Source organism: Oreochromis aureus, linkage group 12 (genome assembly GCF_013358895.1).
Source record: "Oreochromis aureus strain Israel breed Guangdong linkage group 12, ZZ_aureus, whole genome shotgun sequence".
Lineage (NCBI taxonomy): Eukaryota > Metazoa > Chordata > Actinopteri > Cichliformes > Cichlidae > Oreochromis > Oreochromis aureus.
The window spans coordinates 6547723-6568263 of record NC_052953.1 but is presented as its reverse complement, the minus strand read 5'-3'; the positions used below and the strand labels follow the sequence as shown (position 1 = coordinate 6568263).

At 39.6% G+C, this 20541-nt stretch overlaps 1 protein-coding gene across 3 annotated transcripts in view; it reads right to left on the bottom strand.

Moving 5' to 3' along the window:
• Positions 1–6167: 6167 nt before the first annotated feature.
• The window catches only part of LOC116313572 (centrosomal protein of 120 kDa), a 32163-nt gene continuing 17789 nt past the window's right edge, over positions 6168–20541 (bottom strand). For all 3 annotated transcript variants that reach the window (XM_031731320.2, XM_039621326.1, XM_031731321.2), the window contains exons 19-21: positions 8887–9032; positions 8068–8334; positions 6168–6957 (exon numbers count right to left, since the gene is read on the bottom strand). In XM_031731320.2, the coding sequence (XP_031587180.1) occupies positions 8118–8334; positions 8887–9032 (363 nt within the window). In that variant the 3' untranslated portion in view covers positions 6168–6957; positions 8068–8117. The remainder of the gene's footprint in view (positions 6958–8067; positions 8335–8886; positions 9033–20541) is intronic.

Here is a 20541-nt window from a genome sequence, read left to right as displayed (position 1 = left end):
CCCATGATGCTCTCTGTGATCTTATTGTCTTACATTGTTTGCTGAAATCACCTGTGTCGCATTAACTTTCTGGTGATGACAGAGAAATGTAACCACTCTTATGTCCATGAGCAATTTGTTGAACTTGAAATTTGTTTTGTTTACAACAAAAATTGACACCACTTTCATCTCTGCACAGGAAATATTACTACTGTGAGCCGACTTGGCTTAAAGGCTCTTTCCAGAAGTGAGTCACTCCAAATGTCCTACTTTAGAGCAGAAATAACTGGTCTGATACAAAAATGATTTTAGCCTCTTGTCACGTCATCGTTATATAATTTCTTTGTTGTCTTTTTTATAACTCATCCATATGGATTTATTGCTGCTACATTATATTTACAGATGATATGATTTGCTTGTGAAGGAGTCCAAAAAGTTTGTGCTTGATGGGGAAAATTCTCTTTTCCATTAATTAAATTTAAATTATGTTTATGAAAGTAGCTTTGGCAATGTAAAAAACATGACTGAAGACGTTATTAGCAGACTGTGCTTTTCACCGTATCTAACAAATATGATCACTTACGGCTCCCAAAAGGGTTACGTCACGAAGACCCCAGCCATCTTTTATATACAGTCTATGGTGTTTACCCTACATGTATTGGTGCTGTCAGTTGTCACTGTCAAACCTTTAAGTGGTCACAGAGGTGCTGATCAGATGAGAATGAGATATTAATCAGATTAAAACAATCCCTGTTCCCAAATTCCATTTTTAAATCATTTCCCTGAAGTTTTTCACCTTCACACGACTTAAATATTTTATCTTCTTGCCACACAGGATGGTCCATCCCTCAATCACCAGCTGCCTCTACTTACTGCTAATAATGTGTAACACACACAGCCCTGCCTTGACCTCCTCTCTGTCAGTCTGCAAGCTGCATTTTCAAACTTTCCAGTCTGATTTCAGAAATTATTCCTGTGAGGATTCGACAAAATTTTACCAAAACAAACACAAGGCGAGCCTTCAGACATCACTCACAGGGATTTTTTTTCACCGTGGGAAACTGATCCAAACTCCGAAGCCAAACAAATGATCCCACAACGAGAAGTTTGAGGAGTTTTTTTTTTTCCCCCCAGCTTTCTAAATGTCTGACAGACACATGAGTGAGTCAAGATTAGATTACACGTAATGAGATTATGGCAGCGATAGTTTTAATTAGAAGCAGTTAGTGTGAAGGAAGAAAAACAAACGTATAGAAACTGCTGACTGAGAGACGAGAGAGAAGAGGAAAACTGTTCACTTTCATTTGTTTGAACAAGTGAAAAATGAACAAAGACATTAAATTCTCAGGAAGAGGAAAAAAAGACAAGAATGCCTGATTTATGACCTCCACCTAAATAATTTAAAACATCCCCAGCTGAAAGAGAATCCAGATTATGCAAAGAGGAAAATCAGAAAAAAGGAAAATTGCACAATAATTATAGCAATCACTCATTTGGAAATGAGTTGAAATGAAGGGAAAAAAGTTGTTAATGTACAACAGGATGTAAATTAGACCATAAACGGAGTACTTGTAATAGAAATCAGGTTATTGTGACCCAAGAACAACTTAATGAGCAATAATGAAACTTTACTATTACAAGCTTTGCTTAAAATCAAAGGAGGTAATAATATTAAACTTTTTTTATTATAAAATGATAATAAACAAAACATGTAACAAGCAGCGAGAAAACAGACAACCAGAAAACGACACTGAAGAAAATAAAAGCACTAAACTGCAAAATGGGATCAAAACGGGATCTAAGCAGGTTTAGGCATCACAACCTTCAGGGCTGGAAAACCAAAGGTGCTCTAACGGGCGCTTCGACTCCCAGAGTGAGTCCATCTCCACAGACTCCTATCATAAATGTAAGTATTAAGGTTAGGGTTGTGTCCTCTTTGACAGGCAGGTGGATGCTGAGACGTGTAGCTGCAGCTGCTAGCGCTTCGTGTTTGCTAAGTGAGTGACTGAATTGGACCTTTAAACCAGGTTTGTGCTGTTGATTCATTTTGGAGTATTTTTAATGCAATCAAGTGACAATATGGTTTGCTTTGTGACTCATTTTACTAACAGCCCATTCTCTTGAGGTCCCACCACAGCATTTTGATCCGGTTGAGGTCTGGCCCATTGAACAACTTGATTCTTTTTATTTTCAGTCATTTTTTGTAGATTACCCATTACAGTTAAGGGCAGAAATGTCCTGTGTCTTGACCCATTGCCAGCCAAGTTTCATTTGTTAGAAATGGTATTCTAGAGTTGCATTTGGCTCTAAAACACTTTGGCATACAGAGAAGTTCATGGTCAACTCAATAGCTGCAAGCTGCACAGGTCATGTGGCTGCAGAACAAGCCCGCATCATCACCCCACAGTGATTCAGAGATGATGATGATGATGGTTTGTGCTGATATGCTGTGTTTTGTTTTTTTCTAAATGCGGCGCTGGGCATGATAGCCAAAGATCTGCACTTTGGTCTCATCAGTTCACAGGACACTGTTCCAGACGTTTGGTGGTTTCTGCAGATGAGACTTTGCAAACCGAAGCTATACTGCCGGGTTCTTTTTAAAGGGAAGCAGCTTTCTTCTTACTGGCAACCTTGCCAGACAAACTGTACTTGTTCAGCCTTTTTCTTAATGTTCTGTAAATTTTTTATTAAAAACTAAAAATTACAGAATTCAATGAACTGAATGTCGAAATTTGAGCCGACACCCTGGACACTGAGAAGTCAAACATTAATCAAGTGTCAATCAGGTCAAACACTAAAAGTAACTGTTGATTCATGAATAAGTAAAGTTGCAAATCACTGTAAAGTAGCATCTTAATCATGTGATTTACTCATTTTTTTCCTGCTAAATGAATTCATTAGAAAAATTGTGGATAACAACAATAATTCTTTTATAGCATTAAAAACATTTCAGTTTCAGAGCTTGCACATACTGGTGGATTAACAGAAACATAATAATAATGACAGTATGGTTACTGGGAACTAAAACACACACTTTAGAACAAACACTGTGGGTCAGCTCGGTTGTACGCCACAGCAGCAGATACAAGAGAAGAAGACTTCAGAGAATGGGGTTTCCCCCACTGTGTGTGTGTGTGTGTGTGTGTGTGTGTGTGTGTGTGTGTGTGTGTGTGTGTGTGTGTGTGTGTGTAATGGGTGTAATGGTTATAATGCTTTGCTTTGTGTGGAATTTCCTGTTCGGAAGACAGGGAGCATATTAAGCAGAGTAGAGGTTGCACTTTCAAAACCAATTAGACATCAAGCTTTGGAGTTTTTTTTCTTAAGTTTTAATTGGAAACATGTTGGAAGAGGAAAGTTTCACTGTGAGAAAATCTGTCTGCTGGTAACCCGACCACAGCTTCAGATATATCACATGAAAGAGTCCGTTTGTGCACGGCAGCCACAACATTAAACCCACTGTCAGGTGAAGCTGATGAGATTTATCTCAGTACAGAGCAATGTTCTGCTCAAAAGACAATCAGCAACCTTCAAGGCTGGAAATGTCCCCCAAACTGCAGTTCCTCTAATGGCCACAAGAGGCTGACCACAAAAGTGAGACGATCCCCATAGACTCTAATGTTAAAATGCTAAAATGCACAGCATGAATAAACTTGTGTGCAAGACAGATTTGACTCTTGCTGAAGAAATTTGAGATGCTGATCAACAGATAAAACCATCAAGAATCAAGGCTCTACTCTGGGCCTCCTCCTGATGGGACATGTCCCGAACACCTCATCCAGGAGGGATCCTAGTCAGGTGACCAAAGCATCTCGACTAGCTCCTCTCAGTGTGGTGGAGAGGTGGTTATATGCCTCCCGAATGATCCTTCTCCATCTGACAGGATGGAGGAGGATCCTGACAGGAGGATCTTTGGATGAAGATCATTTCCCCTACTGGTCGTTTGTATCTTCAATCTCCATCATTCTTTTGGTCACTACCCAGAGCGCACGACGATAGGTGAGGGTAGGGATGTATATTGACTATTGACTTTTCCCAGAACAAAATAAATTTGAATCGTCTGTACGAAAGAAAGAGTAAATTACTGTTACTAATTATTACATATTAAATGTTATTTGATAGAGACAATCTAGTGCAGTGCAATAAAAGTGATACGATGCACAGAGCTATAGCTATTCGTAATTTCCAACCCTTGTGACTAGTTGGGCTTTTATATCCACAATATACAAGGATAAGAAATTACAATAAATATATGTTTACTTGGAAAGAAAATATATACACGAAAATACATAAAAGAAGATACAATAATTAAAACCATTCCAAAGAATATTAAATTATAAAATTATAGTATAATTGGTTTAAATGGCCTTTGACTATTAACTATTGACTGTATCATTAATTCGCTGGTGTCTATGTTCCATGTTGCTTTTCATCCACATGCGAGCTATAGCTCCAGTCCTGTACTTCACAAGTTTCTTGAATACTCTAAAATCTGTTGTATCAAAGACTTTCTGTAAATCACTACAAAGCACCAGCAGAACATTTTAAAAATGACCCGCTGACATCAGTGAATGTCTTTTGAGACTTTCCAATATCCAACATCTGGCAAAAATGGAATCACCATATTTGAAGGTTGACCATTCAACTAGCAACAGCTATAACACAGTCCTACTTTTGTTATACTCCTAAATACCCCCTATATTTTGAAGGAAGACTAAACGGACTTTTAGAAGCATTTGTTGTGCTGCATTTCCACTGACACTTTTCTTTGTTTGCTGTTTGCAAAGGCAGGACAATTTAGTAAAACCAAAAATGACACGTTCTGATTGCCTAGATTTTAGAGTTCAGGTTATTGATTGGATTCAGGTTGTCACGGACGACGACTTAGACTTAAATAAGTAAACATTCTGGCTTAAAAAAAGGAAGAAAATAATTAAAGGCTGTATGTGAATCTCATTTCATCTGTCCCACTCTTGCAAACACTGACTGCTTTTCATTTGTTTTGTTGCATTTTCTGTTTTCAAAGCATTTTTCTTTGAGTTTTCTGTCCGTATGTTTTGATTTTAAAACCCTATTTTTTTCCATTTTGGTTGTACTTACTCCAAAATTTTAGACACAAAAACACAACTGGAAACAACTGCCATCCTTTGAAAGAGACTTGAAGGAGTTGGATCATCCTTTCCATTGTTTCAGTTCAAAGTCCTCTTGTTTCAATCGTCTCATCGGGTGTAATTATGACATAATGATGTCTGATATGAAAAAAATCAAAATGAGGAGGTGCCAGCTCAGTTTGTAAATAACATCACTTTTTTGCATCACAGCTGCTCCTGGCTTTCTTTGGAAACTTATCAGGTAAAAATATTTTTTAGAATAAAAACAGTGAAAGGGTCATTAACATCTGAGCATCATTTTACATCCTTGTTATGCAGCAAATTGAACTGAAGTGAAGAAGTGTTAAAAGCTGGAGGTAAAAACACAGAAAGCCGTCAAGACTTGAAAGGATTTCGCTTTAAACATCAACATTTTTTCACTTGACTTTTTCTTTACGTCTTCCTCTCGTCCTCGTCTGCATGGATGAGCTGGAACATCTGCTCACCGTCAGCACACACTAATGCATCTGCGTGTGTGAGAGAACATGGTCTACATGTTATAACACATGTCGTCTGTCTGCTCAGCGCAGTCCATCTTCAGCTGTTTCATTTCACTTTGGACCTAAAAGTGTTTTGCATTTTTAGAATTTACTCTTCTATATTTACTGCTTTTAAAAACTGCTGTAATTAACAGAAACTATGCAGAATTTACAGTTTAATAATCAATTGGATGGATTGTAGGAAAGATTTTGAGAATTTAAAATATCCCGATGGCACATGGAAGTGTGCAGCTAGGACCATAAATGACCTCAGTTACTTGCGTCCTGTATTACTCGTGTACTCCAAACAGTCCAATGAGCAACAGCAGTTATAGATTCATTTTTAAATCATCTGCAATTCTTCCTCCTCATTTGGTTTAGAATAAAATCACATTCAGGACTCCAATGAAATATTCTCGTATTTACATTTACTGGCGAACAGAGAAATGAATTTATTTAAACAGAAACGGTTTCATGAGAATTTAACATTTGTAATGATGAGTAAACATACTGACCTGCTCTTTAAAAAAAACACTAATGAAAGACACACAGCAGCTTTTCTCTCAAAATAATTTATTCCAGACGTGCACACAGATCAGTCGTCTCTGATCATTAAAAAATAAATTAGATCTCAGTGTTTGCAGGAGAGTTTCTGAGGCTACAGCGCCACCTGCTGTCACACAGAAAAACTCCTCAACACTGCACACAGGCTCATCAGAGTCTCTAATAACTTAAAAAGAACATTTACTCAGTAATGCTTCAGGCTTTAAAGGATCACTCTGCTGGTTTCCTGTTTTTAGTACAGAAACTTCCGATCTTGTTGATTTTAACAAGATCCAAAAGTCAAAAGCTCAGTTTTTATTATATTATAATTTATTCTCTGCCTCCTAAGCAACCATTTATGTAAAAATGAGCATAATAACTTCAACAAAATAAATTAATCTGCATGGAGTGAAAAAAATTTCCTGATCCTCTGTAAAACTAAACCGAATATCTTTTTCAGATATTCACAAAACATGAAATAAAGGAAGAAATCTAACAATTAATTCGTCATTGTTTGAGCTTGTGGTGCGTTCACTGACACAACAAATGAAGGACGAATCTATTTACACAGTTAATACACTAACAAACACTCATTGAATGTTGAAGTGTCCTTGAATGTGATGCATTTGTCATTTTAAAGGTAAAACACTGAAAATCAGCAGGATGATGCTTTTAAAAGCACATTCAGAGTTTTTATACAATACTCACTCGTTCACAGATAAACAGACGGATTTTAAATAGAGGTTGATTTATGTAACAGACACTGTCGAAGCATCAGGAGAGTTCATCCACCATCATGCGCTTGAGTTCTGTTTGGAGACAGATTTTGGCACACATGAGAAAAAGATCTCATTCAGGTTTTAAGTAGCTATATTTTCTATCACAGCTATTCTATTGGTTCATAATGAGGTTGGTAAGAGTTTTAAATAACAAGGTCAGCGCATGTACCTAAAAGCTCTGACTTCAGAATGCTTTGAACACTTAATATCACAGTTTTTTTTTACTGTTTGCTCTGTATGATGTCACAGAGAGGGGGCATCCCTCATACAGTTATCTCAGACACAGAAGCCATAGAAGCTGCATGCTGTTGATCTTTGTGTTAAAGTGGCAGCCAATCGTAGGAAAGCTGCCTTTTTCCATATAGACGTTGCTGATATGGAACTTTACACACTGTACTACATTAAACTCCATGATTAAGGTACATGTGACATATCACTGCCAGCACAGGAGGCTCAAGTCCTTGTTTAAAATATAAAAATACTTGCAGAGAGCGCAATAATTCAATAATATGCTGCACTGACTTTAAACTGCTCGGTAATTGTCTTATAAGGACCATCGTGCACGTCTCACTGCTTTATGTGAGAAATACAGAGGCAAACTGTTTTACATTTAATCAAAATGTAACACAGCACAGATCTGCACAAATGCACAAAGGTCTAGGTTAACATTAATTATTTATGTGTTATACATGAATACCATAATAATGAAAAATTTAACGTCTGATTGTGAAATATGTAGCACAGAGGAAAGATGTTTATTCAGCAGTCGGGATCTGCTGAATAAACATCTTTCAGACTGACGTGGTCTGTGGTCGTTTGGAGCCCTCAGGCTCTGCTTCGCCCGTGTGTGTCTGAAAGTGAGGGTGGTCCTGAACGGGGAGGAGCTAAAACAGCGCGTTTCAGATGAGCCGAGGGGATGCAGGTTACAGGGATTACTTTGAACTGTAAATCATGAAAAGCTGTTGTAGTATTTTCCAAATATAAAAATATAAGCTGGATATTATCAGAAAGGGTCTATTTAAATGTTACCCAATTACAACAAATGTGTCGCCTGTTTGTGTTTTCTTTCTGAAGAATTAGAAAGATGTGATCAAATCGGACTCAGGTTTCGAACTGGATTCAAACAGGTAGCCGATTTACCTGCAGCCTCAGGTGTGACTCAGACTCTGATTGGACGGCTGCAGCAGCGGTCAGAGCTTCCCTCTGTCCGTCATGGCTTCCTGTATCTGCCTGTTGAGCTCGGCGATGATTCGGTCTTCGTGGGTGTAAACTCCAGTCCTTAGCAACGCGTCTCTCTCTTCCAACAGGCGACTCAGGTGCTCCTCAGCGCTCTCGCTCAGAGCCAGACCGGGGGCGGGGTCAAGCACAGAGGGGGTGGGGCCTAATCTGTCATCTTGCTGTTTTAACCTGTTGAAGAAAGCAAAATGCCTTACAGGAATCTGTACTTTGAAGCAGGATTTGGGGCGATATACTTTTAGGTTCAAGCCCTCAGATTTTATTATTACAAATGTGGTTCCAGAGCACGTTGTCGTGGTATCTTATGCTGCAGATTTGCAAAACTTTTATGTTCAAGATGAGAAAAAGCTATTGCCAAAGGATGTATCAGTCCTCTGAAAAGTTGCGCAAGTAAGAAACTGAATTTTATTCATTTATGTTTTAGGTGCAACTTTATTTTTTTTTCCCTGTTGGCTGTAATTTAAAAAAAATTAATTGCTAACAGCTGTTTGCTGGCTTATAGTGAACTTTGTCTACAGAGGCATTTACAGTCTTAAGTGTGCAGATAGCTTTACTCCTGTCATTCTCTATTATGTTTCAGCTGTTTCGTGTGAGCGTGCTCACGGCTAGATTGGGAAACTCTGGGTTGGCTGAGCTGATTTTTGCGGTTGCTGATGTTGGGATAAGTGCAGCCACGTAACAGAAAGACACCCCAAGTCTGTTGAACTTGATCATCACCATCACCTGTTGAGCTCGTTCTTGATGCTGTCCAGCTCCTGTCTGTCCTGTCGGACCGCCTCCTTCTCCTCTGTTGCTAGGTAACGCAGCCTCATGGCTTCGAGCTCGGCCTGTTGTTTCTTCAGACGCGTCATGGCATTTTCCTGCTCCCGCTGCAAAAAAAACCAAACAAAACAAGAGAAACTATGAAGCTGTGAATATTTGTTAAATGTGAGCAGAATCAGACTCAGGTTCTCGTTCACCTCACATAACCTCAAGATCTTCACTGTGACTTCCAACACGTTTGACTTGAACCTTGGCATTCAAACACCGGTCAACTGATCAGATCTGAACTGAGAATATTTGAAAATAACCCTCTGACCCGTGCGCTGAAATGTGTGAGTTCAGATGCCAAGAAAGTGTTTTTCCAAATTACACACAGAGCAGTGTGGTGATAAATTTGTCTGGTTTCACATTTTCATAAAGCTGGCCTGAGAAAAATGCCGCAGGGCTTCGAGAGAATTCACACGGAGACCAACAGCAATGCGGTGAGAACTCAAAGGAAACTTAATAAAAAATGTCCAAAAGCCGTATTTCTCTCAGCTGCTCGGGCCTCCAGCTCAGAGTTCCCAAAACCGTCCCGAACAGCAATCTGAGCCGAGTCAGCTGGACGCTCATAAATCAACAACAACGGTCTGAAGGGAGAAAACAAATGTGGCGTTCCTTCAGACCTTTAATTATAAATTTAAAGAGTTATTATTTAAAGGCTGCAGGTTATACATCCAACAACCTGCAGAACAAAAAAATCTGATATAAGAACATAAAAGATTGAAGATGATGACATGAGTCCAACATATGAACCTACTGTCTACGACAAGGGAAAAAAATAGCATGTGCTTTTAAAACCTTGCGCTTTCAAACAGTATTTAAGACATAATTAAATGTAAAGAAATCATCAAATAATCTAGATTTAAAAAGTAGAAAGTCTTTTTTTGGTCAATAAAATAATAAAATGGGAGAAAAATAATGAGAAATCTCAACATACAAAAGCATAAAGTGATGTTACTGGCTACACGTGAACCCTGGGAGGATGTGTGAATGTTTCCAGCACTAGCAGAGGGTCAGCAAGTCATCAAAATTACTCATAACCCCAGTGGAGGGCTGCCGCTAACACTTATTTTTTTTTATTAAGCAAATTTGAGAACGAATTATGTGGCAAGAAATGATGATCCAGAAAAGTGGTAAATTCTCATATTTGGTAATTAGTTACCGCTGAAGGTTTAAAGTTATAGTTAATCAGTTAAACCATTTTTAAAAATTAACTAATTATTAACTAATGACTAATTTCATGATCATGGGATTGTTGTTTGGTCTGTAAAACATCCAGCAGTGACGTCTGATTTGTGTAACAGTCCAAAAACAAATATAAAGATTTAAATTAAACAAATGAACTAAAGAGTAATTAGTCATTTAGAAACATCAAACTGGCCACTGGTTTTGGGTTATGGCAGCTTTATGTGCTTTTTAGCTTTATGTGGTAGCCTGTTTATTATCTTCATGCTGTGCTGAAGATCTGGAGGTTGTCCACTGTTCTATCTGACAAACAGACCAAAATATTTAATATCTGATCGTTGAAGGGCAAACAGTAGGAAGCTATGACAATCAACACTTTTGGGGGTTTTTTTTTGGTAATTGGCTTTTTTTTCTTATAATGAAAAAACTGAGAGGCTCTCTTTTACGGCTTAAACTAAAAATTATGTTGATTTATTAGGTGACTGATTTTTAAAATATTTTTAAATAAATGATTTTCACAGGGGAATTTCATGTTCTTGCTGCACCTCCTTGTGCTCTCTGGGTATGTCAGCTGCCTCCCACTATCCACAGATTGGCACATTTGATTAATCGGTGATTCAAAATTGACCGTAGGCATGAATGTGAACCAGAATGTTTGTCTGTTTCTCTGTGTTAGCCCTACGAAGGGCCGGCGATCTGTCCAGGGTTTACCCTGCATCTCTGACCAAGCTTGCCAAAATGAGCTGGGACAGGCTCCAGCTCAATGCAACCCTGAATCAGATCAGCTGTTCAGAAAACAGATGGATCAAAGGTCTATGAAAACAGTGAAAGCTGTTTTGTCTAACTAACTTCCAAAATATTGAATTAATCATAATTGAAAGGCAAATAAAAGCAGCAAATGGTGACAATTGTTAATGCTCCCTAAGCGAACGGCAGTCTGTGGTTATGTGACGGTTAAGCACTTTGTTTTTGATGTACTCAAACTATGACTCTTTTGTTTTTCTCCCAGCAGAAAGAGTTTCACTGGAGTCTGGTGTGAGGTTTTGGTTTAGGAGTGCATCTTTTTTCCCTTTTGGAATCAGACGACAGTTTACATTTTTAGAGAACAAAATCCAAAAGTCTTTAAATTTACAGAAATGAGGCCAAAAAGAGCAGAAAGTTCAGAGGAATTGTAAAATGGGAACAAAAGCTTGATGATTAATATGTAATCATGTATCAAAATAATGGACAATAACTTTCCATTGATGAGCTAATGGATTTACTGACTAACTGCAGCTTTATTTTCTTAGTATCCATTAGTTACGGTGCAGGTTGACCATGATCTCATGGAGAAGGTGCACCAAAGGTCGAAGGCGATCCTCTAAATTTAACCACTAAAAGCAGTTGTTAAAATATCTTTAATAGGCCGAGCAACATGACCATCCCATACTCAGCTGACAGCGCAATAATGAGGAAGAGTGCGAGCAGCAGAGCGCAGGCAGTGGGGAGGTGATCGGAGAGGCTGGAATCTGTCTGTGCGCTCGGCTGATAGAGAGCAGATCGAGCAGCCGGCTCATTCTGGATGGGAAAACCAACATTTTCACATTACACACACACAGAAAGCTTCCACTTTCACACGGCTGATCGCCTCCTCACAGAAAAAACACACCATCTCTCCCTCTCTCTCACACACACACACACACACACACACACACACACACACACACACACACACACACACACACACACACACACACACACACACACACACACACACACACACACACACACACACACACACACACACACACACACACACACACACACACACACACACACACCAGTGTGTTGACACAGGCTCAGCTCTCTGTGGACCATTAACAGTCTGTATTACAGGCCGTTTTAGGGCTAATTACTAGAAAAACAAACAGGCTAAACATTTTCTCTAGTGCCCGCTGCCAAGGACAACCTGAGGCCGAGTCCTGAAACAATCAGAGGACGAGGTGATACCGAGGCCTCAACAGGGGGGTAGGAGGAATGGGGGGCACAGAGAAAAGTAGCTAAAAGTCAGGACTCTGAAGCAGATATTACACAGTTAGGCTCTGAATCACAGCTGACAGCATCAAAATAACCACATGGACATTTCTAACAAAATGTATCCTGTCAGATACACACAGTGTATCTGACATAGTCCTGGATGAAGGGAGACCAATGGCCACGGATTGTAAACTAAATATAAGGCAACACAATTAATCTGATTTTGGCTTCCACCAATTATAAAAACAAAATAATCTGTATAAAATTATTACTTTGGTTCCTTTTTCTGTTCAGCTCCCTTTAGAGGTTGCCACAGCAGATCATCTCCCTTCATCTCGCCCTATCCTTAGCACCCAACCCTATCACACCAACTCTCTGCATGTCCTCCTTCACGACATCCATGAACTTCTCTGTGGTCTTCCTTTTTTCCTCCAACCTGGCAGAACCATCTTCAACACTCTTTCCCAATATATCCACCATCCCTCCTCTGCACATGTCCAAACCATCTCAAACATGCCCCTCAAACCTCAACCTGAGCTGTTGAGGTTCTAATCTTGTCCCTTCGGGTCACTCCCAATAAAAATCTAAGCATCTTCAACTTCTCCCACCTCCAGCTCGACTTCCTGTCGTTCATGCATCATAGCAGGTCTCGCTACCATCTTGTAAACCTTCCCGTTCACTCTTTCTGCTGTCCTGATGTCTTGTTGATTTGATCTGTCCATCTATCCTTCTGTTATACTCATTTCTGATCCTGTTCCTCCTGCTCACTCCCAATTAAAATCTTAGCATCAGCTGAGGTAACCAAAGGAGAAACTTCACTTCACAAAACCCATGTAGAAGAAAGCTCAAGGTATGCTTTGACTCTAGGGGCAAATGCCAATTTTTTGAGGTTTTTGGTATTGTTCATTAAATAAAAAAAAAGAAATAAAAAAGCTTCGGTCACCAAAAGAGATTAAATTAATGAAAGCAATCTCAGCCTCTACTCAGAAGTGTCATCTCTTTGCAGATAAGATTACTAAAAAATCCACAATCACGCAGCGATGTAAGATAATTTGTATTTCTCCATGATTATGCAAGGGTCCTTTTGAGTGACAGACAGTATTGTAAATTTCGTTAAAAGAGCGTGAACATGAGGTTCCAAGTGGACTTCACCTACTCTTCAAGTGTTTTTTGCGACTGGTCATTTATCTATGATGCATCAACTACGACCTTCAGGTGCATTTAATAAAATATAATAGCCACAACTACTTGTCCGTGGTGTATAAACATGACCTTACTGCTCAACCAAAACTTTTTTACATCCATCCAGCCTAAGCAGAGAAGTCCAGACCTCCCTCTCCCCGGCCACCTCCTGCAGCTTGTCCGGGGGAACACCAAGGCGTTCCCAGGCCAGCTGAGAGATGTAATCTCTGCAGCGTGTCCTGGGTCTGCCCTGAGGCCTCCTCCTGGGCCTTTTTACATCCTTTGATGTAATCGACAGACTACGAGCATCTTGTGTAGAGCATCTACCTTGTGAAGCCCACTGGTGTGGTTCAAATCACAAAACATTGAACAATCAAAAATCACGACAGAAAGAAAGTTGGACTTGGAATTTCCAGTTTTATAGATGTTGTATTGGCCTATTTTTCATTTTTCAACATTAGTGGTACTGCTGTATCGAAATCTCTGAATATATAGCTGTGTCTATTATATCAGACTGTTTGAATAAAAGAGCATCCATGTTAAGTTCCTGATTCCTGAAATACATTCAAATGAAATGTTTAAACAGGCCGAAAATATAAACTGAGATAAAATGATATCCACGACCACTGAACCATAACACAACATCCAGCCTTCACTTCTCCTTTATCAACAGCTAAAAAAACCGCTGTGAGCCTGGAGATGAAGACCAGGCTGGATGCTGGTTTCTGGGATGGATGCTCCGAGAATGACTTCTCCTCCCCCGCTGTCTGACCCTCCATTACTCGCCTGTACTGTCAGAAGTCTTGAGCAGCTGGGCGATGGTATTGGGGGTGGGGGGGATGCCTCGTACAAACACTTTCATCCCATCGCTTACATGTGGACACACTTTTCTATAATCACATGAAGTTTTCTGAGCAGCTCGCCACCTGTGGGAGTTCAGGGGGAGTTTTTCACCAGCGCTCTGCGAGCTTGTTTAGAGACATGACGGATAAAAAACTAAGGAAATGAGGATGATTAGAGATAAACGAGGGTTCCTAGCTGCATATACAAAATGTCTGGTTTCCATAAGAAGCTGGGTGAGCTTCACACACAAGAGGGTTCAAGGGCAGTTTTGTAAATCACTTAACCCACATTTTGGCTGTCTGGAGAAAAACAAAGTGGAGTTTAAGTAATAAGGACTCACAGATGTTCTCAGAAAATGTGCAACTTACATTGTTTGACCTCCTCACATGAAAAAAAATATATATCAGCAAGTTTTATTTATTGAAGAAGTGGACTGATGAGAAATTTGCCAATTTTAGGAAATAAAACTGGAATAAAATGTTTTTGAATATACAAACAGATCAACAAGTTTTCAGGATTGAAGTCATCAATTTCATCTTGAGAACTCTTACCATATATAATTATTAAGTCAATATCACAACCAGCAGCCTCAATAGTGTAATGTTTGCAGGCTTTTCAACCTCACTAATTAAATGCAGCACTGAGGAGACGAGATCATTGCAACAGAGGGTTAAACAACCCTGCAGCTCTGTTATATCTGCTGTGTTTGAAGGGTTAAGGTCCGTATGTTCAGGCTGCAGGGACATGCAGAGTGGAGGTTTAAGACCGATAAGCACGAGATAAAAGCTGCAGGAGCAGAGTTGAAGAATGTGGTCCGTTTATAATGGAGACCAAAACATTTAACATTAACCAATGGGTTTGTATTCAACCTTTGAAGTGAAGTTTCAATTTATTAGTAGCACTGAAATATCTGAGTTGTGATACCTAGTTAAAGCTGAAGTTCCTATTTGTTCAATCTTTACCACAAGCAGCAATACAAGAACTAAGTGCTTTGAAAATAAATTATGGGACCAAACACTCAACAATCTGAGTGAAATCAGCTTTCAAATTTACAATGTTTCACTTTAGCTGTTTGCATGTTATAACTTCTGTCACCACAGTGAGCTGAAGAAAGAACAGCACAAACAGTGACAACATGCAGACGAGTGTGTAAAGCAGTGATCGGGCTTTTTGTAAGACCAACTCTGAACCATGCCAATCACTTAAAACCACAGTTATGCCCAACACATTAGTCATTCACCTAAACTGTGATGTCAACACAGCCCTAAGCTTAAAACTCACTGCAGTAAAGACCAGAAATAAAAAATAAAGCCCATCCCTGTTGTTGTAGAACAAGAATTCAAAGCGGCAAACAAAGTGATCGTGAAGCGTTTTTCCAAATGATCTAAGAAAGTCATCTTTTCCAACTGTCACAAAATCTCCCTCTGTCATCGGAGAATCTCTGTATTACTGCATCAAACTAAAAGTGAAAAGCAGGTAGAGACTAAACTGCTCGTGCACCCATGTCTTTCCAACCCTGCCTCAAGCATGCCTGGTGTCAGAAGGCAAATACAGAGCCTTAGTCTATTCCTGGGGCAAAACCAGGCTCACTTAACTTTAAACAGCAACGTTTTCCTGGACTTAACCAAACTAAACCTGAGTGAAAAAACAAAAATGATAAAAATCAGCCTCAACTTTATAATAACCATAACCATCCAGAAAATGCTCTAAAAAACAATTTTCACTGTTAATATCCAACCAGCTTCCTAACAGCTTATTCCATTTCGGAGCTGTGGTGGGGGGGGCTGGACCGAAGCCTAGCTCAGCTGTCGCAAGGAGAGAGGCAACTGAAGTTTAATTAACGGTCAATTTACCATTTATTAACAATGGTTATAGTAGAGTCTTTCCCATTTTTCATTGTTTGACACATTCTTTTGGCTCCATTTGAGGTTTCCGTTCCTGAGAAAGAACTGATGTTCATTACCAGCTCTCTGACCGACAAGTGGTCAAAAACGTCATTTCTAATCCAACTGTCTGCAATTTGTGTTAAATTCAGGTTCCCAGTGGAGCTGCTTGGCTCTTTATATTAAACTTCTAGGAACTACCACTGTTTGTCTTTCCTGCTTTGCTTATGTGTTTTCAGCCTCGTGTTTACTTCCAGATGGACTGAAAACCATCCAGCAAAGCAACTGTGTGGAAAAAATTAGAAAATTCATCATGTGTAGTGTAATATTCCTTAAAAGCTCTCAGTACCGATCAAACCCTTTGACCCTCGCTGTCTGGGACAACACCCCTCACACTGGGACTCCATAATATTTCAGGAATGGCCAGTGGGAACCATCAGAGTGTCCACTGAGACCAGTAACACTGAAATACCCTCAGACAACATGTTACATCTGCTGTTTGACAGACAGTTTTATACAAACACACTCACGGCGTCATGAGAGAGGACACTTTTAGTCTGGATGGCCCCGAGGGGAGCTGAACTCAGCAGTAAGATCACATGACCAATGAAACCAAGACATGATGGAGGTTAACTGGTCCAAGCAGAGAATGATCAGTATGGACCTTCAACACCCTGTTATAAAACTTTAATCCAGGCAGACTCTTTGCCACAGAAGTCTTTGGTTTCCCATGGAAAAGGATTGCATTTTTCTACGTGGTAAGATAAAAAGCATTTGCAGGTATGCGTGCACATGGAAGATGCTGCACTTAAAATAATAAATACTCTGTGACAATCAGTGGAGTATTGAGCTCCTAATCGTGATGACCGACTCCAACTCTACAGCTACATCTTCAAAAGGTCCAGAAGAGCGAAGAGTGTTACCTTGTGTGGCAGAAGTTTGTGCATTGCCACATTGTAATTAATTCTATGCTACCCTGTGTTCTTCCTGTTGTCCACAATATTTTGAATGAAACACTAATCCATCAAGTTTTTTCCACTTATCCAACTCAGGGTGGTTGGGGGTCAGAACATGTCTCTGGTATCACAGGGCGAGAGGGTTGAGTGCACCCTGGACAGGTCACACAGAGAGGCAGGCTAACACAGAGAGACAGACAACCATTCACGCCAATTTAGAATCACCTAGCACACATCTTTTTTGATTGTAGGAGTATCTGGAGAGAATCTCCACATGTAATGTACTAAAAACTGCACTACTGAGTACATTATGTGTACTTTTATATAAGTAGATTTACGTTACTGCAAAACTGATACACAACAGACTGTATGATTGTAGATAAAACTGCTGAAATATTTCCGAACGCATGCTTCCGTTTAACCTTTAATTTTTCTTTTTACCTGGATCTTTCTCAACTTCAATTGATGTCTCTTCATCACAATACACTGATGTTTTGACATAAAGTCATAGTGGGCATTTCTTTATATTCTGTTTATAGTTTCAATTAATTTTCCAAGGTTTTACAGCATTTTAAGCTCACAAAAGTACAAAAAGTACCTTATTATTATTATTGTTGTTAATAAATAATTGCGATCTAAAAATATAAGATTAATGGTTTTTAAAAGGGCGATCTGCAAATTCCAGCAACGGCACCAGTAGCAGTTCAAATGTGAGCGGTACCCAACCCTAAAAATAGATTCTTTGAAGAAAAAAAAAAAAAAACTGCTAAAATGTGAAGCAAAATGTACTTGAGTGGCCTAGAAATGCTGATAAAAAGCATTAAAAAGAACCCACTTTTGCATAATTTGTCCATCAGACGCAGGCAGGTGGTTTTAATGTTGTGGCTTATGATTATATTTGACTTCTATGGTGGACTTCAGGTCACATTAGAACAGCAACAGCCCCTTTTTTTCCTCCATAAACTTGGATTTTGTATCAAAGCCTGTGTTACTGCTGGATCTGCTGAAATAAACTGGCCAAGAAGTGTTTGCTTCTTTCTTTTCAAGAAAATGACCAAGTGTAATTCTCTGTCCCACAACACCTAGCTTCTAAAAATTCCAAATTTAGCTTCTCGTCCCAAAACTTTAATCTCTTTGTGCCCTAGTATTTTTTCTTTGAAAGGACCAACTTAAGCTCCTTGTCCCAATATTTTGAATTCAAAAAGGCAGGGGCCGACCCTCTGATCTAAAACCACAGTCCTCTGTGGGCATTAATTCTCCAGCCGCTTGCACCTCCTGGGTAGAAAAGCACATTATTCCTTGGACAAGAATTTTTATGATCCGACTTGAGCTAAACAGCACGCCATGCGAGGCGCTGAGAGGAGAGAATAAATAGGCGAGGAGAGGCCGAGAAAAACCAAACAAGCGGCGGCTTTAAAAACCGCGGCGCACCAAGACAGATGGTCGTGTAAACACAGGCCTGATATTTTATAAAAAGCGAGAGTGTGACATCTGAATAGTTAGCGCCTGACTAGCTTATTGCTCAACGCAAACCCAGGGATGATTAATAGGTGGGGGGTGACACTCAGAGCTGAACCCCCTTAGAGGTGCATAAATCACTCTGTGTTTTCTTTACAATGATGTGGCACTTAAGAGAGGGGAGGAAGGAGGGATGGGGAGGAAAAACCAAAAGAAAAAAAAGTGAGAACAAAGATGGGAAAAGAAAAGGAAGGCGAACCAAAAGGAGGCAGACAGGAGGTACAAGGAATGATACGTGAGGCATGACGATGAAACTAAAAGAGAAAGAAGGCAAAATAAGCAAGAGTGAAGATTACAAAAAAGTTAAATGCCAAAATTAAGAAAAGAAGGGAGAAGTAAAATGATGAAGAAGTTTGAATGTGATAAATAGTGAAGGCGCAAGAGAAGGAGAAACTGTCAAACAAGAAGAAAAAAGGAGACAGGAGGAAACAAAAGAGGCGAGAGGCTGCTGTAAAAAGGAAAAATGAAAGAGAGACGGAGAGCGAGGGGGAGGAAAAATGTCCGTCCAGTTTTCCAGCTGGTTAATGTCGGTAACAGTTATTAGTTTGTCAGATAAGGTCTGTGCGTCTGCGTGTGTTTACATTAGGCTTAGTCTGACTAAAGCCCCACTTAGTGCTGTGTGTGTGCACATAAACGTCTACCCTTGTGAGGACAAGTTTCAGTTGTAGGCCTGTGGAGTGATGACGTGCTCACTCACTTTGTGACAGACCTTCAAAGGGTTTGGTTTCAGGGTTTGGGTTGGTATTAGGTTTAGGCATTTAGTAGTTATATGTGAATCAGAGTCCTCACAAAGATAGGAGAATGAGTGTGTATGGGCTGTTAAGAACTGATGGCCGTCTACTTCAACTCTGCTAAATATTTGACTCCAATGTAAAAACACACTTCGTTCTCCCCCCCGTTTTCTTTCTCCTTCAGACATACAAACACACACGTGTGTCTTTCCAAACTTGTGAGGACACAAAACCAACACAAATCCACTCTTAATCCTCAAACAGCATAGATATATACACTTTGATGCTTTTTGGGCTTGTGACCACAGAGTGTATACTGTAAAAGATGCATGTAGCAACGTGAAAGTGCCTTAAATCTTTTTAATGACCAGCAGAGAGCAACTCCTCTGTTTTCAAAAAGACTGCTTTCATGCCTTATTAAATACAACGTCATGGTCATTTTTTAAGTTATGGTCCCTATTAGAGTAGAGCAGCAGCAGACGTCACTAACTAAAAGTTGAATTCCGGTTTTCTATTTCCATCTTTTGCTGTCGATGCTCTCATGTATCAGAATTACAAGCTGCAGCGAAACAAAGACAAAATAGCGAAACAAAGACGACGTGCGCATGGATACAGTCAATGGTCTGGAATACGTTGATGAAAATTTCCCAAGATGCCCTCCAAAAGGTCATTTGTCCATTTTCTGAAATGCTCTCCTGTTTGGGTTCAGGAGACAGACAATGTTTCAAACGTTCTTTTTCGATAAAAAAAATGAGGTGATTCATTCAAGCCGATAGAGCTCAGGGTGCTGGGGGACTTCCCACGATGCACCAAACATTACTCCTCCACTTTTTGCACACCTTCCCCTTTTGTCCAGTTTCTCTTGTAGTTTGACTTCTGGCCTTTTTGTTTGTCATCTCTCTACGCTCCTTTATCCTCTCTTTTCACGCCCTAGCTGGTAATCGATGGTTGCTCCCGCTCAATGAGACTGTTTCTAATGGAAATCTCTTCTTGTGGTTCGCCGTCTAATATCTGGGTTTTTATTTAGGGTCCTAATGTTGCAATATAAAGTACTTTGAGATTATGTTTGTGCTATAATCTTTAAACTAAAGTGAATTACTCAACTTAGCGACCAACTGCAGGGTGATGAAATCTGGCGCAGCATTTGGACCAACACACTGAATGACAACCAAACATTCACTCTCACATTCACACCTACAGCCAATTTAGAATCACTTAATCTAAAAAGAACATTTTTAGATTGTGGAAATAAAGAGACAA